At 37.1% G+C, this 12,317-nt stretch overlaps 1 protein-coding gene and 1 pseudogene across 1 annotated transcript; both read left to right on the top strand.

Moving 5' to 3' along the window:
• Positions 1-7,950, top strand: part of LOC140183355 (uncharacterized) — a 177,511-nt pseudogene extending 169,561 nt beyond the window's left edge.
• Positions 7,951-9,544: 1,594 nt separating this feature from the next.
• On the top strand, positions 9,545-12,111 carry LOC112790043 (malate dehydrogenase, mitochondrial). The gene is made up of 7 exons (XM_025832259.3): positions 9,545-10,078; positions 10,161-10,334; positions 10,827-10,995; positions 11,086-11,147; positions 11,236-11,357; positions 11,447-11,564; positions 11,751-12,111. The coding sequence occupies exons 1-7, from the start codon at positions 9,824-9,826 to the stop codon at positions 11,886-11,888; spliced, it is 1,038 nt and encodes a 345-aa protein (XP_025688044.1). The 5' UTR covers positions 9,545-9,823; the 3' UTR covers positions 11,889-12,111.
• The last annotated feature ends 206 nt before the right edge of the window (positions 12,112-12,317 follow it).

Genomic DNA, 12,317 nt, shown 5'->3' with positions numbered 1-12,317 from the left:
GGTGGTAATACTGGAAAACAAAGTGCTTAGGGCCACGGCCAAGACTCATAAAGTAACTGTGTTTAAGAATCAACATACTAAACTAGGAGAATCAATAATACTATCTGAATTCTGAGTTCCTATGGATGCCAATCATTCTGAATTTCAAAGGATAAAATGAGATGCCAAAACTGTTTGGAAGCAAAAAGCTACTAGCCCCTCTCATCTAATTAGAATCTGAGTTTCACTTAAAACTCTGATATATTATTGCTTCTTGATTTCTTTTTATCCTCTTTTATTTATCTAGTTTCTTGGGGACAAGCAACATTTTAAGTTTGGTGTTGTGATGAACGGATATTTTATACGCTTTTTGGGGGTAATTTCATATAGATTTTAACATGTTTTTATTAGTTTTTAATAGAATTTTATTAGTTTTTAAGCAAAAATCATATTTCTGGACTTTACTATGAGTTTGTGTGTTTTTCTGTGATTTCAGGTATTTTCTGGCTGAAATTGAGGGAGCTGAGCAAAAATCTGAGTTAGGCTGAAAAAGGACTGCTGATGCTGTTGGATCCTGACCTCCCTGCACTCGGAATAGATTTTTTGGAGCTATAGGAGTCCAATTGATGTGCTCTTAATTGGATTGGAAATTAGACATCCAGGGCTTTCCAGCAATATATAATAGTCCATACTTTGCGCGAAGATAGATGACGTAAACTGGCATTCAATGCCAGTTCCATGTTGCAGTCTGGCATCCAGCGCCAGAAACAGGTTACAAGTTGGAGTTCAACGCCCAAAACACGTTACAACCTGGCGTTCAACTCCAGAAACAGCCCAAGCACATGAGAGGCTTAAGTCTCAGCCCCAGCACACACCAAGTGGGCCCCAAAAGTGGATCTCTGCACTAATTATCTTAGTTTACTCATTCTCTGTAAACCTAGGTTACTAGTTTAGTATTTAAACAACTTTTAGAGACTTATTTGGTATCTCATGACATTTTTAGATCTGAATTATATACACTTTGACAGCATGAGTCTCTAAACTCCATTGTTGGGGGTGAGGAGCTCTGCAGCGTCTTGATGAATTAATGCAATTGTTTATGTTTTTCCATTCAAACATGCGTGTTCCTATCTAAGATGTTCATTCGTGCTTAATTATGGAGAAGGTGGTGATCTGTGACATTCATCACCTTCCTCAATCCATGAATGTGTGCCTGACAACCACCTCCGTTCTACATCAGATTGAATGAGTATCTCTTAGATTCCTTAACCAGAATCTTCGTGGTATAAGCCAGATTGATGGCGGCATTCATGAGAATTCGGAAAGTCTAAACCTTGTCTGTGGTATTCTGAGTAGGATTCTGGGATTGGATGACTATGACGAGCTTCAAACTCGCGAGTGTTGGGCGTGATGACAAACGCAAAAGAATCAATGGATTCTATTCCGACATGATCGAGAACCAACAGCTGATTAGTCGTGCTGTGACAGAGCATTTGGACCATTTTCACTGAGAGGATGGGAAGTAGCCATTGACAACGGCGACACCCTATATAGAGCTTGCCATGGAAGGAACTTTGCATTTCGCTATTGAGTTGAATATTACATTACAGGAATTCAGAAGACAACGCATCTCCAAAACTCCAACATATTCTCCATCACTAACAAGTAATTATTTCGCACTCTTTTATTTTTCTAATAAGTCAAACTGATAATTATAATTGATATCCTAACTAAGAATAATAAAATAAACATAGCTTGCTTCAAACCAATAATCTCTGTGGGATCGACCCTTACTCACGTAAGGTATTACTTGGACGACCCAGTGCACTTGCTGGTTAGTGGTACGAAATCATAAGAAATCTTGATTTTGATATTAGGATTAAAATTTTGTGCACCACCCAGCAACGACGCCAAAAATTTGATGGAGGAAAATTGTCGGTATAGAATTTCTCAAATGAAATCTCGTTTGCAAGTATAGTTCTAAACTAACAACAATCCTCAATCAGAATTTAATTTGTTTGTCACAAGTACAAACCCCATTAAAAATAACCAAAGTATTTAAACCTCGGGTCGTCTCTCAAGGAATTGCAGGGAAGTGTTCATGTTATTGGTTATGGGATGTATATTTTGGGGTTTTGTGATAAGGGACAAGAAACATAAATGACAAGAAAGTAAAGGAACTCGAATGATAAAAAGGTCTTGGCAAGGGTTGATGGTTAAGGATCTTTATCCTTGTCACTAACCACAATATGATAATTGCAAGGATCAATCCCATTAAGTCATCCTCCAACAAGTGAAGGAAAGTCAAATGAGCTACATTAATCCTAGTCCATAAGTCCTAGCCACCTCACTAATTAACTTAATAGAAGCTTGAGTCAATGAATACCAATCATCAACTACTTGGAAATTAGCAACTCAAGTTCACTTAAGTTACCATCCCAAGCCAAGAACACAAAAATCTACTCTAACATCCTTCCAAGCATTTTGTCAAACAGTTGGAAGGCATAAAAGGAAAGCATCATAAATTACAAGGAATAATAAAATCTACCACTACCCAATACAAGAAAAGTAAGATTAACAACTCAATTGGATAATAAAGGAACGTAAAACATCAATTACATTAAAAGGAAAGCCAAATCCAACAAGAGTGCAACAACATAAAAGAGGCATGAAAAGAGAGATTAACTAGGGGAACTAAGGGAATCAAGATAATAGAATAAGAAATTGTAAAGAAAACAAGATAAAAACAAGAAATTAAACCTATATTTAAGAGAATTTTACCTAATCCTAACCTTATTCTAGAGAGAAGAGGAGCTTCTCTTTCTAGAAAACTAACTAAAGGCTCATCATAACTAATCTAAGTGCTCCCCCCTTTGACCCATCTTGAATTCTGCATGAAATAATCTCTGGAATCAGTTGGATTTGGGCCTGGGAAGCTCAGAAATCGCCCCCAGCGTTTTCACTTGAATTCTACATGAAATAGTCTCTGGCATTTTACTTCCCACGCGTACGCATCATGTTACACGTACGCGTCGCCATGCGACTTCATCTCCATGCACGCGCGTTGATGAATGCACTCCAAATCCTTATTTTTCCATGAGTTCTCCACTTTGCATGCTTTTCTCTTCACTCCTTTGATCCATTCCTAGCCTTTTCAACCTGAATTCACTAACAAACACATCAAGGCATCTAGTAGAATCAAAGGCGAATTAAAACTAGCAAATTAAAGGCCTAAAAAGTATGTTTTTACACTTAAGCACAAATTAAGGGAGAATTACAAAACCACACTATTTCATTGAATAAATATGAAAAAAGTTGATAAAATCCTCCAAATTAAGCACAAAATAAACCACAAAATTGGGATTTATCAGTGATTTATTGGTATGAATTATATTATTATTGGGGAGGAATTATTGTGTGGAAGTGACCATATTTGCAAAATTGGCGCAATTGGTGTATTGAGTAATGTTAGGACTTGGTTTGGTAAGTTTTAAAAGGGTTGGAATTGAAATGTTTTGAAAATTGAGGTTTAGAAATTCTTGTGAATTTTTGTGAAAAAACTTGATTTTAACAAATTTTGGCGGTCCATAACTGGAGTCTCAAATTTTGGATTGGAATGAAATTTGTTTCAAATTAAAGAGGGTCTTAAGAGCTTTAAAATGGTATAAATTTTGTGGAAAACAAAATTTTGTAGAGGAAGTTATGGACGTCCGAAATTAGGTACAAAAACTGGATTTTCTTAAGTTACAGCAAAACCAGAACTTCTGGTTTGTGTGCGTACGCACGCACTAAATAAGAGCTGTGTTTTGCCTTGTGTGTACGCACAAGTGGTGTGCGCATGCACACCCTGTGGTTTTCAGCAAGTGTGCGTACGCACACTATGGTGTGTACGCACACACATAGACATGCTTGCTGTTGATTGCGTCCGCCCACCCTGGTGCATACTCATACCTTTAAAAGTTTGTACAAGTGTGCGCACGCAAACACTCTATTTTTCAGCAACATGTATTTTGGGATTTTAAACATGATTTTGAACTTCTAAACCTCTATTTCTACTCTCTAAGACCCTAGATTTGAGTGTAATGATAGTGAAGGAAATTGAACTAGGAAGGTGAGGTAACTTGGAAGTGAAGAAGGCTTGAGACATAATGAGTTAGAAAAATGAAAAGTGTGTAATGTGATATGTATATGATGAATCTGACTTTAATGAATGATTTTGAATTATTATGAATGGATGATTTATTATGAATTTGGAAATAAAATTGTTTGAGCTTTGACCTGGTAAGGTTCGTGGTGGTTTACCGCTTGCCCAATGTCGAGACGTATGTATAAACTTTTGAGCATATTGCTTGATATATGGTAGAACTAGAAAATTTAGCAAACAATGCACATTTGAAAATGAATTTTTTTTTCTTCTTATTTGACAAAAAATGATTTTTACTTAGTTTTCAAATTTGAGACCCGATTTGATTTTGACATGGGCACAATTAAAAAATACTTTTTATAACCAATTTTATAATGGAGAGTTGAAGGTAACATAGACAGTCTTGTTTGCATTAAAATGAAAAGATGATGAATCGATAGATGATTACGTGATTCGATTAAAAAATGCTTACAATCGATGTTATGTATTGATTTCTGAAAGCAAGATTGTTAAAATGAATATTATGGGTTTGGGCTTTAACATGCGTTGAAAGTTAGTGAATTCGCATATTCCTAACTTAACCCAATTAGTTGAAAGAGTTAGGCAAGTCAAGTTGTTTAAGAAAGAGAAAAAATAATTAAAAAAATAAATATAAAAATTACAAGCATGACTCGAATGTCAAAATGGAGTCTTCAAGTGAAGATCCTTAATAAGAATTTATTGAGGTCGATATGGTTGAATTGAAAAAGGTCCACCTTATATTTGTCCGTTGATAAACCTAGCGAGTCAACTATAAGAGTAGTAAAAAACAGGGTTAAGTACTTTTTTCGTCCCTAAGGTCTTATGTCAAAATCAAAATCGTTCCCAATCCTTTTTTCTTATTAAAATCATCCTCAACGGTACAAAACGTTATAAAATAGTCATTTTATCCATAAACAATATTTTTCAGACGATTTTGCCCTTAAAAAAACTTCCCCTCACCACTAACCCCCAACCCCTTCATCATCATTACCGAGCCTCTTTCTCTCTCTCTTTCTTCCAAACTCTTACTCTTCCTCATCACTAACCCCTAACCACAAAATAAATCAACAATTCAGCAACAGCAACAATCACAAAATAAATCAACAATCAAACAACAGCATCAATCACAAAATTAGCAACAACATAAATTAAAAAATTAAAAAGGAAGAACTCATGTATATGTTCTTCAAAAATTAAAAAAAAAAAGAAAAAAAGAAAGAACGAAAAAGAGAGAAAGACAGTAGGGGAAGAAAATCGAAATCATAATGTCTCCTCCTTCCATTTTCTGCCTCTGCCATTTACTCCATACCCTCAACACTCCTTCCACTTTCATCACACCACTGCCTTGACCCTTTCTTCTCTTATTGCAACAAAACAATCCCAAGCATAATCTTAACTCTGCCCAAATCACTACCATCCACCCACCCACCCACTAGCCCCAACCATTTTCTTTCTACCTGAACCCTCTCTCTTTTTTATACTTAAAAAACTCACTAGCAACAATTCAGCAACAACAACAACCACAATAAATCAACAGAAGTTTCATATTAAACAATAATTCAACAATCATCAACCACAGTTTCACATCCAAAATCAGCAACAATAGAAAAGATATGATTACAAATTAGTAATTACAATGAAATAACAACACGAATTCAGTAACAACAGAACCAACTGCAACAAATTTTTTTCAAAAAACAAACCAATTTTTTTTTCAAATAAACCAGAAATTTAACGAAAGAGAAAACTAGCAGAATGGAGGTAGAAAGGAAGTGCAGCACGACAAGGAGGAAGAATGGAGGGGTGACACTACAGGAGGTAGAACGAACGCATGATGCTGCAAGGAGGAAGAACACAAGTTGGTGTTGCGAGGAGGCACGATGCGGCATGAGGAGAAGGAAGACTGGAGGCGCAACATTGCGAAGAGGCTGAACGAAGGCTAGCGCTACACCTACACCAGCGAGCTCTCCTTATCTACGTCGGCATCGTCATCCCTCCTTCTTTTCTCTCTTTCTCTCCCTCGTGTTCCCTATTCTCCTTTTGTTTTTTGTTTTCTTCGTGTGGGTGAGTTACGGCAAAAAGCCAAAAAGGGGTGGGTTGGGATGATGGTGAAGGGAAGGGGGGCTTTTTAATTTTTTTTACCAGGGGCAATTTAGTCCAAAAATTAAAAAAGGATTATTTTATAACGTTTTGTAATGTTAAGTATGATTTTAATAAGAAAAAAAGGTCGGGAACGATTTTGATTTTGACTTCAAACCTTAGGGACGAAAAAAGTACTTAACCCTAAAAAATACAGTTTCGATATTACAAAATTGGAACAAATATTTGATGTGCTGCTAAAAGATAAGCAATTGGTTTTACCTAAAGGACAAATTTTGCCTTCTATTAAAGAACTTAAAGGAAAACTTTATTGCAAATTTCATCAAGCAACTAGTCATTCGACTAACAATTGTGTTCGTTTTCAGGGACCTTAATTTAAGAGGCTATTATAGAAGGCATATTGAAATTTGATGAAGGCAAAAAAGACATGAAGGTCGACACTGGTCCCTTTGAGATGAATGCAAGTTTTGTTGAAACCCAATTCTTGGGAGTTAACATGGCTGGTTTCACCTCTCTTGAGTTCGACACTTCTGATTTCGAAGCTAATATCTGACAAGTATACCCTAGTGTTGGAGAAGGATTTTTGGATCTCTTAATGCATCAAAAGCTGAAAGGCAGAGATGTCTCATTTTTCCCAAGACGCAATATCATCTTTGATGCTGAAGTGACAACTATCTTCGAGAAAGAAAGAGCTCACTCATAAAGAAGAGCAGGCTTGACAGAAACATCCTACTCAATGTCTTGAAGGTTAATCTTCTTAAAACCCTCAGGATAATTATTCTCCTTCTTTTCGTTGATCCCAAGCCATTGGAGTTATGTGGATTAAAAATTGTCAAAAATTTAGGGATCTAGAATTTAGAGAGTATCAGCTACAAAAATCTCAAAAGGGCCATCATGGGCGAGGTCGAAGTTGAGGTTGTAATCCATATCCTCGAGGAAGAATCGAGGAAAATCTAGGTGGTCAACAATTTCATCGAGTGCAACTTAATGTTGCTTCAACATCTATTGACAAGGGGGCCAAACCCTATGTTTTAGATCAGGTGGTTTTTACAATTGATGGCAATTCATTTGCGAAATGTAAAGAGCCTATAGTAGCTGAAAGAAAGGGCAAAGCCATCGATGCCTCACCTGCTAAATCAAATGTAAATACTAGTACTGATCCTGACCTCGTTGAAGATTATTTTGAGGAAGGGGATGAGGAGATGGTTGGCACTATTTTCATTATACATGCTGAGTTTGTGAGTTGTCATAAAGGCAGTCTTAATGTGGTTTATAAGGCTAACTCAGGAGATGAAGAAGCCTGTGCTTTTATTTTTGAGGATGAAGATGTAGGGTATTTCAATAAATCGACTGAAAAGCAAAAGGCACATCTTCAACCACTACATATCAAAGCTACGATGAGTGGCTTTCTTGTTAATAAGGTGCTGGTTGATGGTGGTGCTGCCATTAGTCTACTTCTAGAAAGAATGTTGCTTATGGTTGAAAAACATGTCGATGACCTTATGCAGACAAATATTTCAGTGATAGTCTATAAGGGGGTCTTGACGCTAGCTAAAGGTTTAGTCACCCTTATGGTTAAGGTTGGGGCATTGATAAGGAAGAATGTGTTTGTGGTGGTCGTGGTCCCTTCAAGAGCCAGTTATTATGCTTTGCTTGGCCACAACTGGGTTTTCAGCGTGGGAGTTGTACCTTCGACTGTGCATTAAAGTCTTCTCCATTGGACTGATGAAGGAAAGACTAAAGTCATTGGTGCTAATGATAGCCTTTATGTTAAGCATATGTGTGTTGACTTCAAGGTTTATAATGGAAAGTTAAAGCCTCTTGACATTGGTGCGGATTTTCTATATCCACAAACTAACTAGCAAGTGTACCGAGTCGTACTAAGTAATACCTCAGGTGAGTGAGGGTTGATTCTACGAGGATTGATAGACTGAGCAATAATGGTCGAATGACTCACTTAGTCAGGCAAGTAGAAAGTTGTGTTTGAGGGTTATGAAACACATAAAACAGTAATTCAGAGAAAAAGAGAGCAAATAAAAGGTTTGGTGTAAAATCTATGAGAGAAAACAATTAAGGTTTCGGAGTTGTTTATTCATCCGGATTAAGTTTTCTTACCAACTATTTTAATCATGCAAGATTCATTTCATAGCAAACTGTAATTGACTAAATCCTAATAGTGATTTAGACTCCTCTAACCTAAATTAACCGCTAATATTTTGGTCACTTGATCATAGATTAGAGGGTTAAGTTTAAATCTAGTTTATGGCCACATAAATTCTAATTACCCAAAGCTAAGAGGATTATATGTCACATATCCTGAATAGTTCAAGTAATTAGCAATTTAGGAGGAATTTGCTTTCAAGCTGTTGTTCAAGCGAGATAGCTCTGTCGAGAATCACAAGAACACATATAGAATAAGGGTTATACTGTCGTTCTACTCAAATTCATAAGATGAAGAACGAAAGCAATCATTGAAACTGAATCAATACATTAATTAAAATAGAAAAGCAATAGTCTTAATCCATAGAAATAAACAGAGCTCCTAACCTTAATCGAGAAGGTTTAGTGGCTCATGATTTATAGAGAAAACAAGGGTTCTAAAAAGTATGAAAGTGCGGAAGTGAGAAGATCTCCTAAAGGGTGTATTTTTTCCCTTTTATATCTAACCTAATTTGATTTGAAACTAAAATAAAATAATAAATTCTAAACCTAAAAGATTTTATTTGTAAATAAAAATTACAAAATAAAAGATAAGATAATACTTAAAAAGCTAAATCCACTAAAGATGCTCCTCTGAAGAGGTTGGATTCGGATTGATTGTCGGCGTTTAGCGCCCAAAGGGGGGCAGAATGCCTTCTGAGTTCGCTGGTTGCTGGCGCTAAACGCCAAGCTAGCATTTAGTGCCCAAGGGGACAACTTCAAAACTTCGCCTTTTTGTTCAAAACTCTGCCAAATTGATTCGAATTTCACCTGAAATAATAAAAATACAAAAAAAAACTCAAAATTGCATCCAAAGAGAAAGACGACCGATGGTGAGGTGAGGAAGAGAGCCTTCGAGAAGGGCTGGAGGGGGGTACTGAGACTAGGGTGTTGTTTAAGACATTAGAGTAAATAGAGTTTGAGTGTTTTTTTTTAAAAGACCAAAACGACATCGTTTTGGTAAAAGAAAAAAAAAGATTTTTAAACCGATTGGATTACACAAAACTGTTAATTTATTAGTTTTCATCAAAATCGATTGGTTTAACATGATTTGCTCTGATTTTTTATCTTATCTAATCAGATTAATCAACCCGACTAGCCAAACAACCAATTCATCAATTTTTCGATCAGATTAGCCGGTTCAGTCCCGTTCTTACAACTAGGCATGAACCACATGCATATTTTTATTAAATTGAAAAAAATTTCTTAAAAGTTGAGCCACATATATGGAACAAAATATTTATTGGAAACTTTTCTTGAGAATCCTACATTATTATAAATTGGAAGGCGGTCAGTCTATCGCATTACTCTCAATCCCTTCTTCATTTTCCTTCAAACCCTTTTCTCTCGTTTTCTCGGGGAAGCCGCCGCAGAAGCAGAATGATTAAGCCTTCGATGCTCAGATCCCTCCAGTCAGCCGTGTCCCGCGGCTCCTCTCAGCTTGCTCGCCGTGGCTACTCCTCCGAGTCGACCCCCGAGCGCAAGGTCGTTGTTCTCGGGGCCGCCGGTGGCATCGGCCAGCCCCTATCCCTCCTCATGAAGCTCAACCCACTCGTTTCTAGCCTCTCCCTTTACGATATCGCCGGCACCCCCGGCGTCGCCGCTGATGTCAGCCACGTCAACACCAGATCTGAGGTACAAACAACCTAGCCACGTCAACACCAGATCTGGTTTTTTGGAGCGAATTGATTGAGTTATTTGTGAATTGTGAGTGTAGGTCGCTGGATATCAAGGTGAAGGAGAGCTTGGAAAAGCTTTGGAGGGAGCTGACGTCGTTATAATCCCAGCTGGTGTTCCCAGGAAGCCTGGAATGACTCGCGATGATCTCTTCAACATTAATGCCGGCATTGTCAAGTCTCTGTGCACTGCTATTTCCAAGTACTGCCCCAAGGTGAGTATATCTTTCCTTTAGTTGCTTTTATATTTTGTTTTTAGGTGGTTGTCAGTGTTGTATACTTGTATTCGGCCAGGAAAAATATGTTATATGCTTCGGTGAACGAAATCAGAAATGTGTTATATTCTATGAGCTGCACTTGAAGTTTGGTTTTTGACTTTTTCTATATCATTTTCATTCAAAACAAAATATTCTGGTGAATCCGAGTGGTTAATAATTCTATTGGATTTGATGGCTTATAGTTGTATGTGTGTATGTGAATCTAAAATATAAGATTTTGCACTAATTTGGTAATTTGGAGACCAACGGTCGGAGTATACTATTCATCAAATCAAATGCATTGCATACCAAGTATTTTTACACATTAAATGTATGTTTGGAGGAAATTTGTTATGCCCTGTGCTAATGCACTTTAGGATATACCCTTTTATGGTCAGTTTAGATTTTTTTATACTGATTTTTTTTTTAAAAACTTATTTGATCAATCAGGCCCTTGTTAACATGATTAGCAATCCTGTGAACTCCACTGTTCCCATTGCTGCCGAGGTTTTCAAGAAGGCAGGAACATATGATGAGAAGAGGTTGTTTGGGGTCACCACCCTTGATGTTGTTAGGGCAAAAACTTTCTATGCTGGAAAGGCCAATGTTCCGGTTGCTGGTATGTTGAGTGTGGGAAACTCATAATTACACTAATGTCTTACTTTTATTTTACATAACAACTTATGGCTTCTTTTTCATATGCATGCAGGGGTCAATGTGCCGGTTGTAGGTGGCCATGCAGGCATCACTATTCTGCCATTATTTTCTCAAGTACCTTGTTGTTCTTCAACTTTTATCTTCCTGTGATTAGCTTAGTGTGCATTTACTGACCTTTTAAAACCATCCTTCACTACTGTAGGCAACACCGAAAGCCAATTTGGATCATGATGTCATAGTAGCTCTTACGAAGAGAACACAAGATGGTGGAACGGAAGTTGTTGAAGCCAAGGCAGGAAAGGGTTCTGCAACTTTGTCAATGGCGTAAGTGTGGGTTTTATTATTGTGTATATGTGGAAACTATTCTTGATCTTAACACAGATAATATAAGCCAAAAATTATGACTGCTACAGCTATGCCGGAGCCCTCTTTGCCGACGCTTGTCTCAAGGGCCTCAATGGTGTCCCAGATGTTGTTGAGTGCTCATTTGTGCAATCTAATGTCACTGAACTTCCTTTCTTCGCTTCAAAGGTCAATGCTTTGTTGCTCATTCACTTATATTCCGTATTTCAAATTATACTGCACCACATGCATTAAATACCTTGTTATTTAGCCATGAATCGCCATCTGGTTTATGAATCTATTTTCTGTAGAAACAGTGATCATGGTAATTTCTCAGTTTCCTGGCACTGATAAAAATGTGGAAATATCTTGCAGGTGAGACTCGGAAAGAATGGTGTGGAGGAAGTTCTGGGATTGGGGGCTCTTTCAGATTATGAGAAACAAGGCCTTGAAAACCTTAAGCCTGAGCTCTTGGCATCTATTGAGAAGGGAATCAAATTCGCCAAGCAATAATTTAAATAGTTTGGCATGTTGAAATTTTGCAATTTCAGGACATTTGTAATGTTGGCAGCGGTTATGGCTGCTTTGTTGTGTTATTTAGAATTAGGTCGAGGCCCCAATTTAATAATATCTGTGAGAGCAGCTTGTTACAAAAGAGATTGATTATCAAACCCATTGAGGATTCACCATTTGATTTATAGTGATCCTTTTGAGATTAATTTATGGCTTTGAATAATCCAATTGGTGTATGCAGTTTTAATTCATTTAATTTGGTTGACTCTTTCAACATTCTGAAAGGAAGATCTACTAGCTTCATAGCCTTCGCCGCAAGGATGCTTATGATTTTGGAAAATGAAAAACAGAAAGAACAGAGAACTGTTTCTCAGGTTAATTTCTGTAGTCACTATTAGGCTTGGTTTGTGTATATATCCGACATAAACA

The sequence above is a fragment of the Arachis hypogaea genome, chromosome 3 (assembly GCF_003086295.3).
Source record: "Arachis hypogaea cultivar Tifrunner chromosome 3, arahy.Tifrunner.gnm2.J5K5, whole genome shotgun sequence".
In the NCBI taxonomy this organism is placed as follows: domain Eukaryota; kingdom Viridiplantae; phylum Streptophyta; class Magnoliopsida; order Fabales; family Fabaceae; genus Arachis; species Arachis hypogaea.
This window is presented reverse-complemented; position numbering and strand designations above follow the sequence as displayed.

What these genes read in the sequence shown, in the direction of transcription:
- LOC112790043 (XM_025832259.3), top strand. Translation starts at nt 9,824, where the DNA reads ATGATTAAGCCTTCGATGCTCAGATCCCTCCAGTCAGCCGTGTCCCGC. An exon ending in GGCCAATGTTCCGGTTGCTG is followed by an intron (nt 10,996 to 11,085) that starts GTATGTTGAGTG and finishes ATATGCATGCAG; the next exon opens with GGGTCAATGTGCCGGTTGTA. An exon ending in TCTGCAACTTTGTCAATGGC is followed by an intron (nt 11,358 to 11,446) that starts GTAAGTGTGGGT and finishes TGACTGCTACAG; the next exon opens with CTATGCCGGAGCCCTCTTTG.